The 27158-nt window shown below is 39.2% G+C and overlaps 1 protein-coding gene across 1 annotated transcript in view; it reads left to right on the forward strand.

Annotated features, from left to right (window-relative positions):
* The window catches only part of MACROH2A1 (macroH2A.1 histone), a 100392-nt gene that overhangs the window by 61655 nt on the left and 11579 nt on the right, over positions 1-27158 (forward strand). The window contains 4 exon segments of the mRNA XM_020991241.2: positions 4928-5038; positions 14000-14099; positions 21662-21751; positions 24840-25014. Coding sequence (XP_020846900.1) covers positions 4928-5038; positions 14000-14099; positions 21662-21751; positions 24840-25014 — 476 coding nt within the window.

Raw genomic sequence — 27158 nt, forward strand, 5'->3', positions numbered from 1 at the left:
CCTGGTTTTACCTGAGTTGTGACAAAATCTGTAGTTTTTGTTTCCCTGTTTAACCATAGGGTCACAGAACTGGGGCAGGAAAAGGTCCTTAGAGGTCATCTGCTCCAACCCTCTTCATTTTACAAAATGAGGAAAGTGCAGCCTTGGGAGTTTATTAAGTAACTTGCCCAGTGGGAGTGTTAACAGCAGGACTTGAACTCATTTTTTGGTGACTCTGAGGCCAGCTTACGACCAACTACCTCAAGTTGCATTTTTTGTTGTTATTGGTGTTTTGGGGTGGAGGCTGTTGAGGTAGAGTTGGTTCCCTGTTGAAATAGGAGATTAACAATTCATCTTTAACTTACAGTTTTAGAGAGTTGCTGAGGATGCTGAGAGCTTAAGTGACTTGAACCACAAACAGCATATGTATGTGTGTGTGTGTGTGTGTGTGTGTGTGTGTGTGTGTGTGTGTGTAATCTCCCTGCCTCTGCTGGAGGTATGCCAGAGCCCCACTCCTTTCTAACCCTTGGACCCACTGAGACCATCTGCCCTGACATTGTTCTCCAAGGTCCTTGGGGCCTTGCCATCTGCCCTGCTACTTCTCCTGCCCGATTACTTCCTGACTTTTCTATCTTCCATGTACTTAACATGAAAATGAACTCCCCTTTATTTGATGTCTCTGTCAGCTAGAATGTGAACTGGTTTCCGTTTGTATTGCTAGTGCTTAGCCCCTGGTAAGCACTTAATGAGTGCTTTTCCAATCTGTTCCATATATGCCAGAGGCAGAACTGCAACCAGCCCCATTCCAACTCTTAAGACTGGCTCGCTAACCCCTGCACCAGCTTGCCTCTCTTTTGTCTGCCATAGAGTCTGTTTCCCTTAGAATTTGTTAATGTCTCTTTGAGTGGAGTCAAAGTAAACTTGGAGAAATTTCTTCCATGCAAAGCTCATTTCTTTCAGGGCAATGAGGTACTTCCCATAAAACAACAGTTCAAAAAACCTTTCCCAGACCACCTGAGAATTGCCCCAAGCCTTTTGAAAGGGAAATGCAATATTGAATAACTCACTAGAAGTTATTTCCAGACTTGAATTCCACTTCCCTCAGAAGTCCCGTAGGTGGTTCAGGGCTACTCAGGGATTCCATGGAACGTTCCATACTTGTTCTTGCAAAGTATAAAATTAGCAGATTGAACGGTTTCTTCTTCTCATATGTGCAGTTGAGATGATTTTTTTTTTTGGTTAGGTAGATTCGTTCTGAAGCTTATGAGAAGAATCCAGATCCACTCTTTGTCTAAGAGATTTGCCGGCTCTGGCCACCCACTGAACAGCATCCCCCTCAGCACGGGGGGCTGTGGTTCAGTGACTGGTCTGAGTCGCTCCACAGAACAGTTTCATTTTTTGTAGTCATAGCTTCCCTGCTGTATGTTTAGTCCAGAATGGACTCTCTTAAATTCCTGAATCCTGGAGAGAGCCTGCCTGAGTTGCTAAACAGAGTCTCTGGCTCTTTGTTGTGTTTGCAGAATCCAGCCCTTGGTCATTCCCAGTCCCTCTCCCTTGACCTCCAGGTGTTTTTAAAAATTTATTTATTTTTTCCCACTGCCTTTCTCAACTTCCAGACCTTCCAAATCCAGGCATGTTTTCTTTTTGGACTAGGACAGAGGAGAGAGGAAGGTGGTGGGGAACATTTCTTGGTGGAGCTATATTTAGAGCTCAGAATTTCTAATAACCACACACGAATGATCACTCCAAAACTCTACTTTTTCCTTGATTACAAAAGCAGGAAGCCTGTAATGGTGGTCTGTTTTTCTTCCACACAATAAAGCACATTGTCTGCTTACTGTACCAGTATTTGGCTAACGTTAAACCCTGAGGGGAATTGAAATTGGACCTGTGAACAGCTAATTTTCCAAACATTTGTTTAATGTGAATTGTGGTGTCAGCTCCCAGAAATCAGTGGAAAGCCCTGCTTCTCCACTCTTCCTGTTCCTAAAATACCTTGTCAAAGGATACTTGGAATGCCTCCTAACATTCCCAAACACTTGAAGAGAAAGGGCATTGCTCCTTATCAAGTGTCAAACCTCCAATACCAGCACACCATATTCTTTTTCAATTCTATGTCATTTAATTTTTTTTTAAACTCCTTCCAAGTCTAACAGCTGAATCTGTTACAATGGACTCATAAGCAGATACTGAAATTTTTCATCTGTACATAGATAATGCATTTTAATCTGGTTAGTTATAAGCACTTCATTTTTATAATTGTCTTTGAATTTAAGCATCCTTGTATGTGTGTGTGTATGTGTGTGTGTGTAAACATAAATAGATCTGGGAAGAACTGGGAAGGTCTGGGTTCAAAATATGCCTCTGAAACCTATGGACTGAGTGACTGACCAACCAGTAAGTCACTTAACTTCAGTAGTAGTCTAGGGCAATTCTCTAGTATTCTAAGTTGCAGGGAGAGTGCCACCTGCATTGAAAGGAGTTCTCTCATCCAGGAATTGTTTATCCCAATGAAATCATAGATCTAATCCATATCTATATGGGGACATAAATTATATGTATAAACTTTATATGCATATAAAGTTAAGGAAAGGAACTTACAGATAAATAAGGATAAACTTAAGGACAAATAACATTTAGATTATTCATGAGGAATTGATAGTCTACTAATGTGAAAAGGTTTTTTAGCCAGAAATTAGGGTGAAGATAATTTTCATTCAGAATCTTTCCCTTTACCCAGTATAAAAAAAACAGACATTTGTACCAGTTCTCTCTTATCATAGACTGGTCAAGACCCTGGGTGATCTTGGTATAGTTGCTGTCTTTTGGAGGTATAAATATTCTAGCCACAAATTTAAGGATGAATGTTTAAGTAAGGATGACAAGAAAGTGAAATGGCTCCTTGGAAAAGCTGTTTCTGTTTCAGTAGTTTTGCTGCCTCTTTGGTGAAGTTTTACTCAGGAGTCAGACTCTTCCCCCGTGAGTGACAACTGAGGTTGTGCCATCCAACTGATGGAATCAAGAAGAGGGATACTGTTGCTTCTTAAGCATGCAAATCTAACCATAGGTCAGCCTAAACATTTGGGAAGTTGAAACAATCTGGAATGAGTTTCAAAATTACTTAGATATCTTTATAGGATCGTAGAACTAGTTGGAAGGAAAAAAGGAAGAAAATAGGGAAAGAAATATTTATTAAGCACCTACTGTGTGCTAAGGCTGCACAGATACTTAAGTTTAATTTAATTATTTAGTCATTTAATCCGCACAATAATCCTGGTAGGATGGGTGCTATTATTATCCACATTTTACAGTTGAAGCAACCAAGGCAGACTGAAGCCAGATTTTGAACTCCAGGCCCAGGGCTCTAAGGGACCTCAGAGCTGGCCTAGTCTAACCTCTTTATTCTGAAGCCCAGAGAACTTTAAGTGTTCAAGGAATGAGTGGCAGGGTTTGGATTCAGACTTAGTTCCTTTGACTCCAAGGTCAAATTTTCCTTACCACTGCACCACTGTCTCACTCTTTCACTTGATTGCCAGCCCTGTGAAGGACGGAGCTGACTCTTTTAGAATCTATGGTGCTATCCCCTCTTTTGCATAGTAGATAAAAGAACTGATTTGAAATTTGGAGACATGGGTTTAAATCCTGGCTCTACGACTATGTGACATTGGGCAAGGTGATCTTTGAGATTCTTTCCAGCACTAAGTTTTAGGAGCCTAATTATTTAACCACTAGGCTTCAGTTTTCTCAGGGGATTAGACTAGATTATCTCTGAGTACCCTTCTAGTCTTAAGTTCTACGGTCATATTTTCTGATAATAATATTCACTGCCATCCATTCTGGACTCAAGTGTCACCAACCTGTTCATTCAACTCCCAGCTAAATGCTAAGCAGAGTGTAAAAGAGGCAAAAAATAACCCAAGAAGCCATTTCTGTTTCATTAAAATTCACATGAGACCCATGAGATCCAGTTTGTACATATTAAAAACAACCATCTTGGGTGCTGTTCTCAAACCCCTCATGAGCTAGTCCTGTTAAGGAGAATTGTGTCCCAGTGGAGCCCTTACAAGAGCAGACGAATAACCTGTGGAGTAGTTCATTCTTGCCTAGACTGTTTGTTGACTCTCAGACATTTAGGGGTCCAGGGACCATTCTTTTGGGATAGAAGACCTCACATCACCCTGCTTTTGCTTTTGCTGAGCACTATTAAAGCATCCCAGCTAGAATTCATGGAACCAGGAGCATTGCTTCAGGTGAGACACTGATGAGGGAGATCAGAGGCAAATCGTTGATTTTGGCCCCAAACAGAAGTATAGATGTTGCCATAAAATAAGGCAAACCCGATTATTTCTGAGTTGCCAGGAAAACCTATGGGTACATACACAACTTTTACTAAGCCTGAAATTTCACCAGATTCATTTGTCTAGCTCAAGATTTTGTGAAAATGCAAATACCAAGGAGAGGTATCCTCTAAGTTATCAGTCAGTTACACCTCTATGTGAATGAATTTATCACATACTTTCCTAAGAGTGGATTTTGATAAGAGGGAGGAAGATAAGAGTAGGATTAAGGGCCTGGGCATCTGGTAGAGATAGGGAGGAGCACTGTCCTTGATCCATCCTTTGAGAATCACTGGTAGTAAGTCATGGGCATACTGGGAAGAATACTGGATTTAAAATCACAAAATCCAGGTTCTGATTCCAGCTCTGCCACTTTTTTGCCTGTGTGATACCTAGCCTTGATTTCTTTCTCTGCAAAATGAGGGGCGTTGAACTATATTAACCTTAAGGTTCTGCTCAGCTCTAAATATAAACCATATGATTGGATGTTTTACATTGTTCTCTTGATTTTGCAGTGAAGTGCTACAATGCCAGCCTCAGCAGACAAATGTTCAGTTAAATGAGAACCTCCTCATATGCAGATTTAAACTAATCAACTCTATTTATGCAAGAAGAAGCAGGGAGAAGTCAGCAAAGCAGCCAGTGCAGACAGCACGACAGAGGGCACTCCTGCTGATGGATTCACCGTCCTCTCCACCAAAAGCCTCTTCCTCGGCCAGAAGGTATGCGAGCACTTTTCAAAATTGAATGAGCTACTGGACAGACCTTCAAGATTTTCACACATACACACACACATACAATGTCCTCCACTGTGAAGGCTGGGGACTTTTGGAGGTGTGATCTGGTCCTGTTTCAGGGACTTTGGGACCCTAAGACACCACCATGATTGAGGAGAGGACTAGGTTGGACCCCAGAGGAACTACAGGTGTCAGATCTGTTGGGAAAACATTGAGGGCAGCAGGAAGACTTGAAAATATTGGTGGGAGTGGTGGAAGAATGTTCAGGGAACTGAGGTGCTGTGGAGATGAGGAAAAGTGTGGGCATTTCACATATAAGGGATTGAGAAGCTGATATGTATACAACATGGTCAGCAGATCATATAAGCTTCCTCCTACAGGTGGAACTTTATCCAAATGGTAGACTGTGAGTTTAGCCAGAAGCAAAAAGAATCCTTGGCAGAAAGCAAGTGAACAGATGGTGGGTCACTTAACCATATCTGGAAGAATATCACTTTCATTTTCCAATACACTGGTCTTTCTGACCTAAATGGTGGTTGGTTTGTATAGAATATGTGTATGAGGGTAGTTTTCGCTTACTGACATATCAATTTATAAAAAGCCTTATTGTTTGTTTTTTAATCTTATGCAGTGTATTTTTAGTTGCTCTGGTGATGCAGCTTTGCAAAAGATGCCACAATTTATAAAAGATAATTTATTTTTATTGCAAATGAAAATGATACCAAGAGCTTTTAAGCCTTGAAAACATAACACTGCCTAAAAAATATCATGAATAAAAGAGAATTAGATATTATATTCAGATCATTTCCTTTTTTGAAATTTAAATGGTACAATTTACGGGTTGAATTGACCTCTTTTTTAAAAAAAAAGCCATTCTATTTCGGCATGGCATCATTTCTTAACCCTCAGTTATGAGGTTATTTTTGCATCATAGGTGATTCAGTCTGTTTTATTACACCACTGAGATTTCTCCTTTGAATCCTTTGGGTTTTTTTTTCCAAAACCAGGTTGTACTTATTCTCTTATTGTAATTTTATGCTAATTTAGTGTTGTAAAACATAACCAGAACAGCTTCTGTTTTGCAAATGCTATCTGTGTTTTTAGTACTTTTTTTTTTTGTAAAAACAGCACAAATTTGTTATTTTAATGTGTGGGGGTTTGGAATTTTTGCTTAACATTTTTTATTCACTTTATGTTTTTAATTGCACAAAGTAAGAAAGTCAATTGATTGGGTATAGTTTTATATCCTTTTACTTGTTCTTTGGGCAATAGATCCCAGATTAATGTGACTCATCAATTACCTTGATTGGAATGAGGGGTTAAAAGTGCTGCGACTTGAGCCCTGCCCCCCTCCCCTTAGCTTGTACTAAGTTCCTTGGCCCAGATGGAATTTCCAAGACCTGGTAACCTGTTCAGTACATGAAGACATAGAGAGAGCCCTTAGTGTTCCACCCCCTCCCCAGCCCCTCCTCCCCAGTCCCCTTTCCCTGCTCTCTGGCAGCTTGTCCCTACAGCCAGCCTCTTCTGCTTGCTCCCATCTTTGCTACTTACTTATAGCTAACTCCCATTCCTGCTTTGTGTCAGAATTCCTCACCCTGCCTTGATGAATAGGGGGAAAAAATGCTTCCCACATTGCTAAATAGAAATTCTTTATATGTGTGAATGGTAAGGAGAAACTCTCCCTTTCCCCAACTCTTTTATATTTTGTCAAGAAACTGCAACTCTGGCTTGCCTATCTCCTTCCTAGTCTTTTGTAAGCTCCTTGGATGAAGGGACTAGGGGGTCTTCAAATTTACTTAAGTACGGTGCTTTACACTTAATAGCGAACTCAACCCAGTCACCTCCCCCCCCCTTTTTTCCCCTAAGTACAGTGTGTGGGCTTCAGTGCACATAAAAGAACCAGAAGTTTCTTCTCCCATGTAAATGGATTTATTATTCATACATTCAAAAGTCTGTTGAAGATTAGGATGGAAAGAGGTGAGACTTGTACACGAGTCATTTAAATTTGTTCTTCCTTCTCGTTTATGTTTCATTACCAGGCTCCATAGAAATGTCTTTGCTATGAGAAAAGAATTTTTTAAACAGGCAAAACTAGTAAATGCCAACTGCACAACAGTGTTCAGGAGCAGCCAGACGAAGTACACGGCAAGCCTGTAACTTGTGCTGTTACCATTTAAACTGCTTGCAGACATTTAGTTCAGTATTATTTAGGAAAGGGGGAAATTTTGAGGAGCCTTGTTAGAGTACAACAATGAAATCAATATCCCTGTTCGGCTATTTAATCCTTGGCAAGAAAGTCCCTGAAACAACACTGTTCTTTTAATATGTATTTCAGTTAAGAATATTGGATACTTTTGGAGACATGCAGGTAAAGTTAAGTGCCGGTACTCCATACAACTGAACTGTTCCTCTGTACAAATTTGGTATCTATAGACCATGAGAGGCATCAGGTTGTAGTGCTACAAGGCCAGTTATCAAAGTAATGAAGATGTGGGTTCAACTTCTGCCTTTGCATCTTGGCTGTGGGATCTTAGACAAGGCACTTAATTTCTCAGTGCTCCAGGCAACTTTTTAAGACTTTTTAAGTTGCAGGACAATTATTACATTGCATTGGTGAAGAAAGTTTACACTCTAGGAATTCAGTACACTGCTGAAATCAGTTTCACACAAACAAATAAATAATACAACGCTAAGACTGAATTTTTGCAACCTAACTGTTGAGCCTCTTAGCAAATATTTTGTTCAACACTTTGAGGCTGTTAGAAAATTATCCTCTAGCATTTTAAAGTTGTATGCAGTTATTCGGTTGTACTCCCAAAGTTTTCATAGAATGAATTGTATTTAGACCACCTTCAAATAACAGCTTCAAAATAAAGGCTAATCAACACAAGGAAAAAATGTTTACCACTTGTTCCTACACGTATTAAACATAGGAACTAAAGATACATAAAGCCAGCAGGAGAGACCTCTCTTATACAACCTTATAATGCAGTTCACTGTTAGATTTGTATGAATAATAACACATTTATGGGACACGTTAAACTTCACAAAGCACTTTGTTCACAACCCTGTAATATTATCCCCATTTTGCAGATGAAGATACTGATACTCCAAGCAGTTAAGTGATTTAAGCTCACACTGACAGCAAATGTCAGGGCCAGGTTTTGAATCTAAGAATTTCTGACTCCACATCTAGTTCTTGTTTCACTAAATTGTACTGCCTCTGTGATTCAAATCATGCCTTCCTTACCCACTGCCCAAATATAATTCCATAAAGTAAAACAATATATAACATAGTTCATTGTTAGGATGACTGTTCTCTACCCTGACGCTAATATTATAAAAGGGTGCTGTTGTCCCTGAAGTCAAAAAAGGCCTTCGTTTTCACCCCTTGAGGCACAGAGAAAGAATTTTACATTTAACAAAATGTTATTTTGACAAGGGATTTTCCAGTCATGTGTCCAATATAACAGTTAGACAAACAAGTGACACCATATGTTCTGAACCATAAAATGGAGATAAACGGAGATAATTTTCATTGTACCTCAAAACCCCATTAACAATGTCCAACTTTCAGATTCAGTTTACCTTTTAATTGAGGCAATTTAATTTGGCCATTTTAACCTACAGGCTAATTTTGGTCTTAGGAAAGATTTCAGAAGTCTCACATCAGTACAGTTTCTATATAGTAGTCTTCTGTACTGCTCAAGTCATATTTTTCAAGGATGTATCATGACTTCCCATCTGTGAAAATAAAAACTGGTGCCTCCTGCACGTGGCAGGAGGGTTGGGCAGGAACATGCTGTTTGGTTGCTACAGTTCTCTATGTTGGTTGCTAAGCTACTTACATGAAAAAGCAAATGAGTTTTGGGGACTGGAAGTTAATTGTTCTTGTTAACGATGTTGTACTTGACATATTTCAATCCCTGAAATAATTGCTTTAATTATGCTTTACGTTTTTAACAAACACATATAAATATTGCATTGTAAAACTGTTGTGAAAATGAAGGCAATGTGTGATATTGAACCAATTATATGCCTTTGTTTTGTGATTTCTGATGCAATTGCTGCTTAAAAGACAGCGTCCCTTCGCAGAGCTTTTAAAACTTGATACTTCATCTCCAAGGAGCATCCAACACAGATTTCCATAAGTTACTGTCAAATGATAGCAAATTTAATTTAATGATTTTCTTAATAGAGTTAATACTTTTTCAGAACAGCCTAGGAAGTGATGAGTCATTTCTTACAAATCTTCCTGATGGTCACGGAGCAGCCTTAGGACCTTCAACTCCTCGGCTTTCTCTTGTAGTTCTAGACTTTTAAAATTCCAGATTATGGAAAGACTCTCATGTTCCCTTCCTGAAACTGTGGCTATTTCATCTGTTGTGTTTGAAAATTTCCCTGAACCAACTCAGAAAACAGACAAGAACTTTGGTTGTTGTGTCTGTATAGAACGAAGTAAAAGCTTCCTATGAGGGAAATGCCAGTTTGAAACTCACAGAATTGCCTCAGCTCTTCCATCATCAACATTATGAAGGCCTGGTGGCCATTGGATGTTTCATGATACCCCCCGGTAGGCCTACTTATAAGAAACTCAGAAAAGTAAGGGTGATTAACCTTCTCCCCAACATGGAAACACATTCAGGAAGCCACTTCTTTACTAAGATGAACAAACACTGCCTTAAGTTCTATTTCCCATAATGGATCGAAAAACAAAGACAACAGGATTGGATTTTTCCTTTGGGGATGGTGGAAAATGTTCTACTCTGTGTGAGTAATGTTGGAAGATAACGCTAATTTCACCTAAATTCCCCTTTAGAGAATTAATATAAACTAGCACCCAGCCAACATTACAGAAGAGGATTATCAAAATCTTCCAAGTCTTTTTTGTTGATCATTCACCTTACTTTCATGAAATCTGCATTTATATCCAAAGGATATTAAGAAAAAATAAAACTTTGGTATATATTGAAACCATATCTACTATAGTATATATAGTAGCTTCAAATTTCAGTGCTTGTATGTCGCTGATACCATCTCCTCAGCTCAGTTAACAAGCTAATTCAAAGTCTGTTCCAAATAGGCATGGTCGTTGTTTCTAAGTAAGACCATGTGGCTCTGAATGGACAGAAAATTTGTTGAGGCAGTTTTCTGTCACTGTAATGGATAGATCTAGAAAATTTAAAAAGACTCACTCTATTTTCTACATTGAAGGAAGAGAAACTAATAAAATATCATTTCATTTCACCATTTATGTCTGCAGATGTTTTAGCATTCATTTCAACTAATGTTTTATTTCACTATCTGCCGCCCAGCCCTATGCTAGATGCTATGGGGAGTACAGCTGAAGCATAAGATATCGTCCCTCCCCCTCAAGGAGCTTACATTCTAGTCGGGCTTCTCTCTCTCTCTCTGTCTTTCTCTCTCTCTCTCTCTCTCTCTCTCTCTCTCTCTCTCTCTCTCTCTCACACACACACACACACACACACACACACACACACACACACCCCCCAAAGACCAGTGCAAAAGAATATCAATCTACCGCTCAGCTGAATATAATCTAAGGTCAAAAATACAGAGTGAAGACAAATGGCCATGAAATGGTGAGGAACAAGGTCAATGTCATTTAGACCTAATCAAAATTAAGACCATGGACTCCTTGTGGAGGCAGCAACTTTGAGAAGTCATCCATGGTGTCCTTCAGATATGACTTTACTTAAGTCCTGATTGACCTATGAGAAACCATCTTATTTTTTTATAAACACACCAACATTTTTATTTCACCTTTTCCAGTGCTCTCACAGTCTTATTGGCAAGAAATTATTCTTTGTGTCTAGCCTAAATTTACCCATGTGGCAGTTTTAAACTGCCTAGTAGACCTGTTCTCTTCTACCCATCTTTCAGGGGGAGTCCATTGTTGCCCATTCAAGTTCTTACTAGGGTAATCAGAGAGTGGCCTTACATTTCTCCATCTTTAGCTCTTTTATTTCTGCCTCCTACATTTGCATTTTTGTGAAGGGCTGACTAATTCATGGCTGGTCTGTTATGTGCTATAGCATTGAGATCTCCTTGGCCATACCTGCTCGTGCCCAGCCCACTGCCTTTGTTTCTGTGCACTGTTCGTTCTTCCTTGGATGTATCACTTGTCTCTGCTGAATTTCATTTTTTTCTACACAATGTGCCAGTTAATCAAGGTACCTGCACCTCTTTTCATCTACTTCTTTCCTCCTTCCTACCCCTCAAAAAAAGAACAAAGAAAAAAGCTTTTTTTTAAGGTATCAGCTCTTTGGTCTGTTATCCAAGTACATTAGATAAACCTTGCTCAGTAATAATCCATAGTGATGAGTAATGGCTGTTCTCTGGTGTCCTGTCTCTGCACGACACCCACATTTGGCCAGATGTAAAGACAGACATCTCCACACTCCAGCTGTAAATTGTCTGTGGAGCCTCATGGCTTCAGTGTGCAATTGCTGTCCCTTTACCAGGCCAGGATATAAGATTCTGCCCACATTATGCTCCATATTCTCAGCAGAGAATCCAATTCCACTAAATGTAGGCAGAGTCAGTCTCCCTAGGACAAAGCCAGCTCAAGGCTGCAGGGTATTTTATAGCTTGGTTGAACTGGATCCTACATAAATAACCAGCTTTCCTATGAGGCATTTCTGAACACAAAACCAGAACAGTTTATATAACTGGAAAAAAGTGTGACTTTCTAAGGATTTAAGCATGTATGGTTTTAAACACATACAAAAATGCAGTAATGTGATAGATATAGTTAAAAAGTGCACTCATCCATACCATGCCAAATGAAGTATTTCTTTCCCTTTTCCTTTCTCCCCTCTTTTCTTCCCTTTCCCCAACCTTGAAACAGTGTTTCTTTGGTATTGGCTTAATTTGAGTTTTTTTTTTTTAAACAGCATTTGCATGTTGTCAGATTGCAAGACTCAAATGATATCATTTGGAAACAACCAATCCTTGTTCACAATTGTGCATGTGTTAAGGCACAGTAACCATTAAATTGCCTCCACATTTCCTACCCATTTGGTAGACCCATAGTTAACAAGTATTAATCTTGACTTTCTTTAATGCCATTTATTCCTATGCACAGGAAGAATCCTTCGGATGAATGAGTGAATGAATGAATGAGAATCATCCCAAACTAGTTTTTTTTTCCTTCCAAAAGCCAGGACTGTGGGCAGCTGAAGTCCCAGGTTGCAGTTCTTTATTCGAGGGCCACCCCTCCCTCCCCCCAGTCACCACACATGAGTTCCAAGAAACACATCTGAGGATCTCAATTCAAGGCCATTTGGAAAAGTGTCTTAAACCACTAAATGTTCAAACTGAAAACTAGTCTACTACCTCTCTAGTTAGTAATTAAAAGTGATTCCCACTGTCAGATGGCTAGACCTGCCCCTGAGCCTGGGTCTGGCATAGTTACATAGAGTGTGTTTCCACTACTGTCTTCCTAAGAAAGGATTACTCTTAGTCTAAACAGGGTCCTGATTTTGAGAATGTGCTGGCTGCTTCTGGGAATCATAAACCTAGGTTTATGTTTCTGATGCTTGGAGAGTGTTGGGCTTTTGTTTTGTTTTGTTTTCAATAAAATATTTGGCTCAATTAATTCAGAGGATTGAAGCCTAAGCAGCAGTTGGCCCTGTTGCCAGCTTTCAGCTCCTCTGATATGATTTTCCCTTGTTTTCCCAGAAAACCAGGATAAGACAGCTCTGGCTAGAGTGGGTTCTGGCTGTTTGGGATGGACATATTCCTTACCAGCAATGGATCATCTTCTCCTCTGGGGAGGCCCTACATTTCTTTAAGCAAATTGATGCCCACAGCTCTCATCATCACCCTGGCTAGAATCTAACTCAGCATCCTTCTCTGGCATTGTTATTTTTCTTTGGCACAAGTTTTGTTCCTGAAATACCAAACAAAGAATTAACATTGCATTTCAAAAAAAAAGTTCCACTTGAACATTCGTTTCTAAAAAACAGTAAATAGGAAATGTGATACTAACATCCATTGGTCTCTACCTTAATTAATTCCCAGCACCCCACTGGTTGCTGAGTTTACAGTGTAAAATTTCCCCTCATACTTGGATACTCAAGGTTGCCATGGAAATATGATAAAAGGACAGTCGAGAGCTAGAATATAAAGGAGCTGATTTATTGGGTAAAAATAAACTTGCTCGAGGGAAATACCCTGGAGGGGGAATTCAGGACAGTAGTGCCGAAAGAGTTTGGCAAATTTTAAAATAACTGCTTCTTGAAGAGGAACCATTTTTCCTTTCCCCTTGGTTCTCCCTGGAGAAATCCAGAGTCTGGTGATGAATGGACAGGTGAAATTAGGTGTTTCTAAGCAACAGACCATTATAGCTCCTAACTGGCCTCCTGACTGAATCAGAACAGACTTCCTCCTAGATAGATTGGAATAGTACTAAAGATATATGATAGGTTTGTTTAACATGGCAGTGCCCACCCCATTTCTGACAAAGCCAGCCTGGTACTGTGAAGCCACTGGGAGGGGACAGGAATTCAATAACATTGTGCTCGTATAAGGAGGAGAGATTTTGAGTCTCATGGTTGTGATTTTCCTGGACAGAGGCTCTGGAATGATCAACATTGCCTCAGGCAATATATGTATCCAGTACAGTTTAGACTTTGCCCAGACCCCCCATATTAACATTAATATGGTATCCCTAAGGCTGGCACCTAAAAAAAAAATCTTCCTTTCAGCATTCTGAGTAGCATTTGAGTCTTGTGTTTGAAATGGATTCATTTTGAGCACTGACCCTCCCCACCCCCGCACCCATCACCAGCCTTGTTTGTGGCCTGTATTTTGTTTTGAGTATTTGTTACTTCCCTCTGTGTCGCAAGGCTCACTTCTCTGCAGCTTTTCTGTGACTTCCCAGCTGTCCTGTTATTTCCCACCTCATGCTTTTCTTTTCAGCTGAACCTTATTCACAGTGAAATCAGTAATTTAGCCGGCTTTGAGGTGGAGGCCATTATCAATCCTACCAATGCTGACATTGACCTTAAAGATGACCTAGGTAATTGGGGGAATGGGTTTGGCACAACCAGCTGTCAGATGGAAAACTATGGAACCCAGAATTTAGCTATTTAACAACTTTTTTCTGTAAAATAGTTTAACCCAAATTCCCAAATCCTAGGCTGATGTTTGAGCCTGCATAGCTGTGTCCAGCTTACACCAACCTTAGCCCAGGTATAAGGGACTCAGTACATATCATTGATTCTGATTGGCATCTTCTCACCTGATTGCAGATACATTTATATCTAAATTCTTTTCCATAATGATCAAACTGACTGTTGGCTTCTGGGGGTGGGGGGAGGTGGGATTTTTTTTTAACTGACTGAAATACTCAGGTAACAACAAAATGAGAATTTCTCCATTCTAACCTTCATTACATATTATATTCAGACTAAGCCTGGAAATAATTGAAGAGTAGAAGAGAATAATATAATATGGCTACAAATTGTCATGCTGGCTTTAATTAGCAAACAAATTGATTTTCTCAACATTTATTTGCCTTCACTGCATTGTCTTTTACATTGGAAAACAGTATAATAATAAATGCCACCTACTTAGAGCACACTGTGGTATCAAAGAGTGCATTTGATTCAACAAATTATATGCAAGGCCCTGCTTTAGATACTGGAAATACAGAGAAAAGAAAGAAGAGTGAGTGTCCCTCCACCCTACCCACCTCGCAGCTCAGGCTCCTGAGGGGATACAACACATACACGAGTGAGTAATGAAAAGTAACTTCAAGTTGGGGGAAGTCAGAAAGGCCTCATGTAGCAGGGGTTCCCTGACCTCTGCTTTAGAGAAAGTGGACCAAAGTACGAAGATAGGAATTCAGTCTCTTGATTGATAAATTACTTTGTGAAGAGAAAACATCTGTGCTAGAGCTCCACCTAACACCATAGACCAGACAAGACATCTGTGAGGGAACATAGACGGGTCTATGCGTATCATCCCCATGCTTAGAAACACATCTTAGCCTTCACTGATAGGTGATAGGTTATTAGCAACACCTCTGCTCCCCCAGCAGCAGTTTGTGGGAGTGAAGATGGCTTGCCTTCTCCCTCTAGCTTTGTGTGTGGTATTTCTAATACATCGAAAGTCCTCAAAGGAACTCTTTTCCAGTAAATGCTAATTTAGGAATTCATTTTAGTACAGCGCTGAATACCTATTAGGTTTTCTTTTTATTTCTGCTTTTATAAAGCATCAGCTTTCCTTAATGGAAGAATAATTACATTCTACTGTTCAGGTATTGTGCATAAACATTTTTGCAAAGTATGGGAGTAGACAAATCTACAAATGTATACTAAGCCTAACCCCATTTCAAATATTTGTATTTTACATAACTTAGCCAGATATTATTTTCAATGAAAAGACAACCAAAGGGAGAGGAAAAGTGGTACCGATAGAGTATATCTTAAAAATGCAAAATACATTAAAGCAGAATTGGCTTAAATAAGTGGTAGGCTTGAAAAATATATTCCACTCCATTGGAGAAGGGGGAAAATTACCAGTTCTCTACACATAAATATACTGTTTTCTCAGTTTAAAAGAGAGGTGCCTTGAAGGTAGACAAGATGATAAATGTCACTAGGATAAAAATTAAGGCCTGTGAGTTTATTGCTGCTGACAAAATGGAGAAACTCGTTATTTTGGTTGGCCTGATGATCCGCAATTAAAAAAAAAACATGCCATATTTTAGTATCCTTCTCAGTGGGGTGCCAGTTTTATAGGTTTCTGCAAAGTGAAAGGGGTGTTAGCCATTTTTTTAAAAGCTTTGGAAATGATCTCATGTGATTTTTTCAGACCTGTCATTCAGACATTTAATTGAAACATGTCACATTTGATATCCCTCCTCCTCTCACCCCCATCCACACGTGCACACACATCTTGGAGTACCGTTTTGGCTCATACTTTGGAATCCACCAGGTAGGTCCACACTTCCATTGGTGCGTTAGTGAATGTACAGCCTATGCGTGGGTCTCAGTCCAACCCAGTTGATCTACATTTGTTTACCTGTTATAGTTGCAAGTTGTACAGGCTGATATTGCCACGATCGACAGTGATGCTGTCGTTCACCCGACAAACTCTGACTTCTACAGCGGTGGTGAAGTAGGTAATGGAAAGCCCAGTGCTGCGGAGTTTGTGTGTGTGCATGGGCCATCAGCCACAAAAGCTTGATCGTTCTGATAGCTATGCAGGGCTGCATTCATCTTGCACTTCCAGCAGTCCTGACTCATGGGGTCTTAAAAGTGAAATAACCTTCCTCCAAAGTCCCCTGGTCATAGCTCTAAACTGTGTTCCCTAGGCTCAATGTAAAAGGCAAAAAGACCAGTGGTGATGGGCCATGCAGCCATCAAGTGGATGCTTCTGGTTGAGGAATCTGGCTTTTGCAACACAAGTTCCCCCCTTAAAATTTTGCAGGTGATCCCCACCCATAATTATGACCATTGGGGATCGTGTCACATGGACTCACTCTCTGGCAGAGGCATGCCATAAGAATGACCGCTTTTTTTAAAACCTGAATAAAGCTTTCAGAATGCATTCACAATATCATCATAGTGAATTAGAAGAGAAAAAACTCAATCATCTAATTATTAGTATAATTTTTCTACATGAAACAGTTTGTTTTAATCACCGAATTGATTCGTTTTTATCTTCCATCAACCTTTTACTGGGTTAATAAGCTATTTTAACATCATGGAGACACCACACCTTAGACTTCACAAGAGCTAAAGGAATCAAAAGTGAATCCATAGTTCAGTGTAATATACAGATATCTCACAATGTATAGAACAGATATGGGACCAGTACCTTCCTAAAAAAATATTCATAGTTCTTTGTGTTTATAGCCCCAGTGCCTAGCATAGTACTTGGCACATCATAATAGATGCTTAATAAATAAATAAATACTTGTTGGTTGATTGATTAACATTACTGTATATTTAGCCTCTCCAAAGACTTTTCAGAACCCTAAATTCTGAAAAGGACTTTCTTATCATTTGCTAATTTAATCAATAAGCAAGTGTTTATTGAGCACCTTCTGCATACCAGGTGCTTTTCTAGGTGCTAGAAGAGTTTTCTTTGGGTTGACTGGTTCCAAAGGGTTGGAATAAATGCTCATTAGGATCCTTTCCAAATCTAAATTCTATGATCCTGTAGTTTTGTAAGTGTATTAAATTGCCTTATAGTGAGGGTTACCTGTATAGAAATGCTAATACAGTATATCATGTGGAAATACGAGGTTGTAGGCTCAAAGATACAGCGCCCAAAATGTAAAACAAAGAATGTTACCGAATACCTATATGTCAACTTATATTAAAGGTGGCCAAAGATGACGAGGCCTTCAGACCCATTTAATACTGTCCCCAAAATGGCTATAATCCTGCAGTCTATAGCAGTCCTATTTTTTTTCACTATTACTGAAGAAAACATAGTATTTGTAGAGTGTCTCCATAGATCATTGTTCCATTGTGTAATTCAAGTTAGTTAATCCCATAGATTCTGGTTTCTAATGCAGCATCTAGGAAGAAAATATTAAGCAGAGTCTGGATAAGCTGAGGCTATCATGCCAAAATTAGTTCTAACAACTAAAATAAACTGAAATCCAAGTATCAAAAGAGGCAGGAGCTTCACTCCTCACTTGACCAAATGAAAATGTGATGAGCAGGAAAAGGTCTTTTATGAATAACAAAACAATTTAATAGTAAATTTTACAAAATTGAGAACTGTGTACTCCTTCCATAGTAACTAACCTGTCTTTTTAACCTGTACCCAAAGACAGGGCCTCTATAGACACATGATACCTACTAAATATGCTTTGGACCTGAAAGGCCACCTTCTGAATTACCAGTTGCTCTGAGACCTCCTTTGAACTGTGGTCTTTTGATTCAAAAGTTGAAGGGACCCCTTGAGAATGAGATTGTTGAAATTCTTCCCAGACAAGGATAATTCCAAACAACCCTAGGGAAGACAAGAGTTCCCTACATTCTTTCCTGACACCCACCTCACAGTATGATGTGATACCTCTGTGGCCAGGTGACACAAAAGCCAAAGGAAACCACGTTAACCCTTAATGGAACTAGTTTTCTTGAATCATTAATTGAAACACTGGCAAAACAATGGTGTCAGTGATACCTTCCATTCAATAGTTTTCTGTTTTCTCAAGAGTACCTTTACCTTCACATACAAGTGCAGTCTCACAATTAGACAAATGAGGAAGTAGGCCCAGAGAATTTGAAAGACTTGCTAAAGGTCACATAGTTGGTTGATAATAGAGCCAGGGGTAGAATATGCCAGCATGGGGCTGTTTTTAGGAGTGATACCTGGTGAACCAATTTAAACCAGATCCAAACTTTATTTCCACCAAACCTGACCTAAACTTATACCCCATTTGGGTCTAGTGTCTGCTTTGAAGTGAGCTTCTTTAAGAGAAACCCCTGCCTGATAATCTAATTTCTCACCATTGGTAATAAATTCCCAGGTCCCATGACTGCTGGAAGAAGAAATGAACCTGCACGAATGCTTAGCTTCTGATGATTAACTTTGATCACCTAAAGTTCTTTCTAACAGTGGAATTTACCACAGGCATAAAGCCTCAAGTCATTTAGGCCAAAATTCTTTCTTAGGCTGTTCTAAGCACTGTAATACTTATTATGCCTGCTTTGTAAGCATGAGATAATGCTCTTATTCTCATGAGAGTAACACATAGTTATGCTTGGGAGAAAATAAGCCAATTGCTTTACCATTAACCCTGATATTAGACTAAAGAAGCAAATGTTCTTTGTTAAGAATTTTAACTAGGGGAAATGTCTTCATCTTATTAAAAAAAAAATACAAATGCATTCATGCATGCATAGTTATGTATAGGATCAAAGTGGGCCTTGGTTTTGTGTCCACAATTTTGGGTAGAATTCAGACATCACTAACACTTAATCTAAGAGTAATTTAATTTTAGTTTCCTTTCCAATTAAAAAAATAGGGCAATTTGTTAAGTAATTTAATTCATTGAGTAGAATATTGATAATAAACCATATCTGCTTAAGAAATAGTTGTAGCATGCTATTCTTAACATTTTCTAGTCTAGTGTGTTAGTTAATAGATACAGTTAGAGAATTTGAATTTTATTAATTTACCGTAGAATGCTTCTTCTCCACTCAAATCAAGCTAAAGTGTAAGGTGAAAGTAGTACTGTGCTATAATAATAATAATAGCTCACATTTATATAGCTTTTATAAGCTTTGCAATATATTTTGCATGTATTATCTGAAGTGAAAGCAGTGATACAATCATTCTAGATATTAGTGAATGGAGAATCAAGGCTATGGTTTGCATCTTTCGTTTCCATAGCGGCCTTGCCTCAATTCTCTGGTCATTTCAAGCCTGCACTATGTAAGTGCTTTTCCCTTATTCTCTGCTATTCATTGCTACCGTTGTCAGATGTCACGTATAAATCAGATTTCCTGCCACTTGAGTTTAAGATCAGTGGAGCTCAGAAATCTGTATTGGGTAGTGGCTTTTGCCTCATGATCTCTGCCATCGAAACACCCTATTGCCCCTTCTGAACTTTAGACTGTAGAGGGAAAGACTGGATTTCACATAAAGAATCTTAAAATGGACACCTCTCTCTGAAAGTCAGCCCAGGACCAGGTTAACACCTTAATGTCTCTGCCTTAAGGAGAGTTGACTGGGATTTGATTATCACCGTTTCAGTACTCACAGCAGTGCTTGCAGATTTCCAGGTCAGGACTCTGCTAACATAACTGTAGCTTTAACCCCAAATTCTATTTGTACTGAAGCCATTTGTCTTTTTATTTTTTTCATCCATGCTGGGAGTTTTTCACCCATGCAGTCCACCCATTTTTGGGATGTGAACTCCATGTGAATAAGGCAGATTCCTTTAAAACATCTAATACTTGTTTTTGTAGCATATATTCAAAGCAAATTTGAGGTAATTCATTCCAGTGCCTCAAAAGCAAATCACCACAAACTTGTGTTATGTATATCATGATTTTTTTTTCCAAGTAAAAGCATAAGTAAGTTATTTAAAAGGGTGTACTTCAGCCTCACTTCGGGAAAGTAACTTTAAGATGTGCAAAACAGGAATCAGAGCTTTTAAAAAAAAAAGCCAACCTCTTTTCAGTCAGAAAAGTTCAGTATTATTTGCCAAAATCTGTTGTTTTTTCTAGTTGTCCATCAGAACAATGCTATGGACCAGTTCTAAATACTTAACATTAGATTGTTCTGTGAGTTTGTATTTCCATTTAGAAAAACATCCCCCAGTAGAACGTAAAGTCGGAAGGGACATCACACGTTGTCTATTTTAATCTTCCTCCCTCATAGAGTGGAAGAGCCAGGATTTGAACCTAGGACCTCTGGTTCCAAATCCTGTGCTCTTTGCACTACTGTGTTTTTCCAGTTGATTTTTTAACAAACAAGTGAACAGATTTGCTAGTTACTATTTTTATGTTTTGAGCCTGCATTGTTGAACATTCAGTAATCATTCCAATCCATCATCAAGCATTTTTCAAGTACCTGCTATTTGTACAGAACTATTTGTCTTTTTATTTTTTTCATGCATGCTGGGAGTTTTTTACCCATGCAGTCCACCCATTTTTGAGATGTGAACCCCATATGAATAAGGTAGATTTCTTTAAAACATTCAATCCTCGTTTTTGTAGCATGTACCCAAACCAAATTTGGAATAATTCATTACAGTACCTTACAGTACAGTACAGTATGCTTTTGAGCAAATCACCACAAACTTGTGTTATGTATATCATGGGACTGTGTTAAGTGCTAGGAATGCAAAAAGTCTATATATGATAGAACATCTTTAAGCTCTGTTTCTTTCTTTGCTCATCTTTACATACAACAATTGGGGGTCATTCGTATAATTTAGGAAATCTTGTCTGGGGCCATTTTTGTATTTGACTATGATGACAGAACTGCAAAATAAGAACTAAGTCATTTAATAATTGGTGGCCATGAGTTGATAAAAACCCTTGATGACTCCCACCAAACGTTGGAGTGCTCTCTTTTTGTTCTAGGTTCAGTGACAGAAGAAGTTGGACGTTTGGTGGAAGAATGATAGGATTCTTTAAAGACCTTCTTATTTTAAGGAAGGAGGGGCAGTGGGGAGAATTTAATCTTTCTCAGAGAAGCTCAGGTGGGAGAATGCCTTCCGGTTTGGTTTCTAGCCCTGTGTAGCTTCTTTTCTGACAAAAACAAAACAAATAGGAGCAGGTCCACACAAAAAGGTCCCAGTTCTCTTGGCCTCTTGTTGGGCATCTTTGAGACCAGCCAGAATTAGACTCACTGATACCTGAGTCAGGGTCCAACAGAGACAGGAAAAGCAAGAGACAATGTGAAAGGTGCCCATTGGCTATTTGGGAATGGCTTTGAAGTTTTACATTAACAAAACTAACATTTAGTTCCTATTTTGCAGTCCTTCCAAAATTGAGTGGGTCAAATTGTTTTGTAATTGGCATGGTAGCTTGACGTGCTACCATGCTTGTGAGGGCCCAAGTGATGAGGTTTAGAATCTAACCAGACACTGTCCTTGTTTAGGGAATACCCTGGAGAAGAAAGGTGGCAAGGAATTTGTGGAAGCAGTGTTAGAGCTTCGGAAAAAAAATGGTCCATTGGACATCGCTGGAGGTAAGACTAAAGCAACATTGCCAATTTCTAGGTTTGGTTCTTGCTCCACCTGGGCACATTTCTGAGCTGTGCCATCTTTTAATCCTCACAAAACACTGTTACGGAAGCCATCCTGCATGATTACTTTAGAGTCTCAAAATGAAAATTACAATATGACATCCATCCCATCCATGCAATGGAGTGAAGTTGAAGAGCTGTTACCTTTACAAAACAGAATTTTATTGTAGGCATAGAGTCCAAACTTAAAATCTATCAAATCACCTTTAAAAATATGATTACTCAAAACAGTTCATCAGTTTTTGTAGGTCTAAGATTCTGGAATTTCAAAACAAAGAAAAGAACACTGCACACATAAGCACTGATAAATTACAAATGGCAATATTTAAACCATCTGTAAAGTTGCTGATAAATGTTATAAATTAAAAATCCTCATTCAGCCACCTCTATTTATAATTGCAAAAAATAAATAAAATCAGTTCTGATTTGCCAGTTAAACTCTCCCAGAACGAAAGGAAAAGGGAAAAGCTTAATTTTGAACTGCAGGCAAAACTTTTCATTAACTGCTTTAACTTTTTTTCTGGTCCTTAAAAAATTCCCTATCCAGGCCAATTTAAAATCTGAAGTTGGAAGAAAATGTAGTTGAGTATACAGATCAGTGCAAATTTTAATCCATATTGATGATGGCAGAGTACAATGTCACCCAAGTTGCTGGGTGTGAATGTACACGAAATGATAGCTCTAGTACTAGCAAGCCAGTTGCAACTAGGCCACTCTTCTCTCTTGTCCAGAATTCTGTGGTCTTACTATTTCTGACAATGTCAGATCCTTATGCCTTCTATGGTTATGTAGGACCAAAGCTCATCAGGATGAGATGGTGGTGGGATTCCTTCAGATGGTCTGAATATTTGTAGCATGAAGCATTAGGCAATATTTTGCCCACAGATTTGGTGATGATAGAACCAGTTCTACCCTTTTTTACTGCCAGAGGAAATGAGACACTATGTTGGGCCTCATGAAGTTCTCAAGTCCATCCAGTTGAGAAAGCCAACCTACTACAGACTCACGTGTAAAGACACAAAGGTTCAAAGTAGACTACAGAATGTCAGTTAGGATCCCAGAGACTGTCAGATTTAACTCTTCTATCTTACAGTAGAAAGCCAAGTCCCAAATAGGGAAAGTGGCTATACAAAGGCTATAACCATGGCTAACAAAGGAGTAGAAGATATGGTCCCAGCCCTTGGAACTTGCAGATTGGTTGGGAAGAGGACGCCTGCACTTTATGAAATGATCTGAGAACGAACATGATAGCTGGCTGTGTACCAAAAGTTTAGTTGTAGGTCATTTGTCTGGATCTCAGAACACATTTTCTGATAGAAATGTTGTTTGATGTGCCAGTTTGCTTCCTAAGCTAGTCTACAAAAGCACTTTGAACCCGTAAGATAGGCCTGTCAGGGGTGGGGAACCTGCAGCCTCAAGGCCACATGTGGCCTTCTAGGTCCTTGGGTGCGGTCTTTTGACTGAGTCAAGTTTTACAGAACAAATCCTTTTATTGAGGGGATTTGTTCTATGAAGTTAGGATTCAGTCAAAGAGCTGCGCTCAAGGACCCAGGAGGCCACATGTGGCCTTGAGGCTGCAGGTTACCCACCCCTGAGATAGGTGAACAGTGACACGATCATATCAGTAAGCTCAATCACCATTCTACACATTAGTTTTTAGTTTCAATTCCACAGACCCTCAATAGGAAAGACTTTCTGATTAAAGAGCTTTCCCTTCCCTACCAGTGCCTCAAGCACCAAAATCCACACGTAAGAAAGAAAACCTTCCCCACTTCCTCATCAGGCTGGGCCAGGACTTCCGGGACATAGTCTTTATCAGTGACTTTTGGGCAGCAGGGAATTCTGGGTGTTCATAAGTCAGGCATGGCCAGTTTAATCAAGTGTTTGTTTATAATCATTTCACTGTAATAACATCATTAAGCATCTGTATATTTCCATTTGTTTATAATCATTTATTTAGTCATATTTAATCACCCAGGTCTCATTCCTAGGTGCATAGAAGGGTCCTAAATCTTTGGGAGAGGATTCTTCATGATTAGTTAAGATGAGAAAGGAAGGAAGGATCTTTAAAAGAGACATATCATTGAGCATTCTGTTAAAATGAAATAATCCTACCTAAAGCACACTGATTAATTCCTTCAAAACTAAATAGCATTATTTAGTTGTGTGAACTCTCAAGACCTTCCCTAATAAAGCCAATGAAGCAGGATACTAGGGTATTTGTTAAACTCAGTAAATAAACCAAAGTTTTCCTAATGTGTCTGTATTGACATAACAGGGAAATTTATTGATCACACCTAATGATTTTTCAAATGAACCCATTGGCAGCAAAAGGAACCAGCGGATACAACCACTTTGAACACCGAAAGGGGTTATTAGTCTGGCATATTCAGTTCACTGTGGTTGGCCCTGAATAACTATTCTTTATAGCAAGGGGATTACCCTACAATAATGGAGCCCATTCCTGGCAGCAGCTCAGTGAATACTGAATGCCAAGTTTCCAAGGCTGTGCCTTGGCTGGTCAGTGCAGTTGTAAATGACTATAACTAAACATATGTTTTACCACCATGGGAACCGAGGATACAAATGCAAGTACCTTAAAAGTGCTCTTGTTCCTTCTTCACCCTCCTGACTTCAAAGAACTAGCATAATTTTTAAATAGGTGTACAGTGATTTACCATTGATATAGCCCTTTCACATGCATTATCCCCCTTGACTGGCTCAACGGTTTTTGTGAGGGAGCCAGGGCAGTGTGATCATCCCTGTTTTACTGAGGAGGAAATAGGATGAAAGAGAGGACAGAGACATCAATCCAAGGTTACTTCTAGTAGGTACAGGAGGCAGGATTAGAACCCAGGTCTTTTGATCCCTAGTTAATAGCAGTTATTCCATGACACCCTATTTGCACGTGGTTTGAATTTAAGGTTGAGTTGTTTTGTTGTTCTTATTTTTAGCCCCATGCACACATGTAAATTGTTTTTTTATTTGCAAATGGATGGGAGCTAAAGGTCTGGGTTCTTCTTCCCACCAGCGGCTGTCAGTGCAGGCCATGGCTTGCCTGCCAAGTTTGTGATCCACTGTAACAGTCCAATATGGGGCTCTGACAAGTGCGAAGAGCTTCTGGAAAAGACGGTGAAGAACTGTTTGGCCTTGGCAGATGACAAGAAGCTGAAATCAATTGCATTTCCATCAATTGGCAGTGGCCGGTAAGAGATCCCACCAGTCCAAATATTTGTGCCGAAGATAATTCTCAAGGAATGTATTCATTTATCCAATTATTGAGGGATTAATGTGGATGCTCAGCTGGGTGATTAGAGGCAAAAATGAGTAAGGCTAGTTCTTCATCTTCATGTGGTTCATAGTCTAGTTGAAGAGATAAGATGCAAAAAGTTACATAATTCAGTTTAATTTCATCCAATAAATAATTACTTAGTCCTTATATCTGGGCCCTGTGCTGGGTACTAAAAATACAGATTTAAAATAAGATGTGGTCCTGCTCTTCCAGGAACTTCCAATCTAGTAGAAGTTCAGGTCATGTACACATAACTGTAGTGCAAATCAGGTTTTGATAAACATGGAGGAGAGATTAAATAGAAGCCTAGGATGTTTAAGGATTTAAGGAAAGAATAATCACTTCTAACTGGGGAACGAGAGGAATGGATTGGGGAAGGCTTTATGGAGGAAGTAGTACCCAAGCTGGACCTTGAAAATAGAAGGATTTAAGTAGATGGAGATGTATGGGGAGTTTTCTCTAGGCCTGAGGGATAGCATCCTCAAAGGCACAGAGGTGGGAAAGGGAAGGATGAAATTGAGGAGCACTGAGTGGTCAAATCTGGCCAAATGATAGGCTATGCAGAGTGAAAGACAAAACTAAAAAGGCAGGTTGGAGACTGATTGTAAAGGGCTTTAAATGCCTAGCTGCGAGTTTGACTGGAGAGGGTCAGACTGGAGACCGCCTCATTCTGTAAACATCTTCTCACTTTTTTGTCTTGCTGTCCCCCTCAATGACCTAAGGGTCATCTTCTTGGAACATGGTCCAGCTGTGCAAGGATCCTCCACTAAAGGCAGAATTGAAAGCTAATTCTGTTTACCTGCCATATGATATTATCTGGTAGATGGTGGAATCTTTGTTTGCAGTATTTTGGGACCTTGCAGGTCACCTAATTCAGCTTTTGTAGATGAGGAAACTGGGGCCCAGAGAAGTTCAGTGACCTGCCCACGTCACCCAGTAAATGAGCATAGCTGGGATTCAGATTGAGGCCCTCTCATTTGAGAGCTTTGTTTTTCCCAGTCAACTACATTGCCTAATTTACATTGGCGATGTATTCTACTTTTTTCAGTGGGCTATTTTGCTCTGCACATATTAAAAACTCTCAGTATTATCTAACTGAGCATGATCTAAAAAAACATGGATGTAGATATCACTACATTTAGGAGCCCTTTCAGTTGAGAAGAAAAGTGACTGTGCCTTATAAGATAGGAGGCAGTCAACAAGCTTCTGGTAGAATACCCTTTATTTGCAATTAAGGAGAATTACTGCATGTAACATAGGCGCAGGCCCAGAGTAGATTTAGAATCACTTTCTACAAACCAGTCTTGTAGAAGTCTAAAGTAATTGTGCCTCTAAAGTCTGTTCTTTATCACTGAATTCACTGTGTTACCTTTGATAAATGAGTCAACTTCTCTGCCTCTTGGTTTATTTATCAGTAAGTGAGATTAATAGGGTTTACCTTGCTCATAGAAGTATTATGAGGCTCCATTAATTAGTGTTTATTATGCACTTTGATATACGCTGATAAAAGGTGTTTCAGACGTGAGAGGTAATATTATTCTTTATTGGTAGCAGTATTTTTTTCCTTTAGCTATTGAGAAAGCTTTTAATTGAATTATGAAAATTAATTCCCATAAAAGTACATCTGTTATTTCAAGCATATTTACATTTTTCATGGAGTAAAACATTTTTTAAAAATAATAAATTGAAAAACTTTTAAGATCTACAAGTGCCGAAGGCACCACATGCACACAGCTGTTCTGTTACAGACATCTGTCAAGCAGACATCACCTTATAAAGCCATGTAAACAGTTTCATTCCCTTTCATGACTCAAGAATGGGATTACACCAGAGCTGTTCAAATAAATCATGTTGGGTTTTAGTAGGGGAAATAAAAAAGCTTGTTTGTGGCATTCAGTGTCTCCAGCATAAAAGTCATGTTGGGATTTAAAAAAAATTAAGTCCAGCATGCTATAGGAAAGGCCTGGCGATGGCATTCTCATGTAACGGTATTTCGATATCCACAGCCTCCCGCAGCTGTAACAATCACAATACTGCATGCATTGGTGTGTATTCCAT

Source organism: Phascolarctos cinereus, unplaced genomic scaffold (genome assembly GCF_003287225.1).
Source record: "Phascolarctos cinereus isolate Bilbo 61053 unplaced genomic scaffold, phaCin_HiC Scaffold_2;HRSCAF=192, whole genome shotgun sequence".
NCBI lineage: Eukaryota > Metazoa > Chordata > Mammalia > Diprotodontia > Phascolarctidae > Phascolarctos > Phascolarctos cinereus.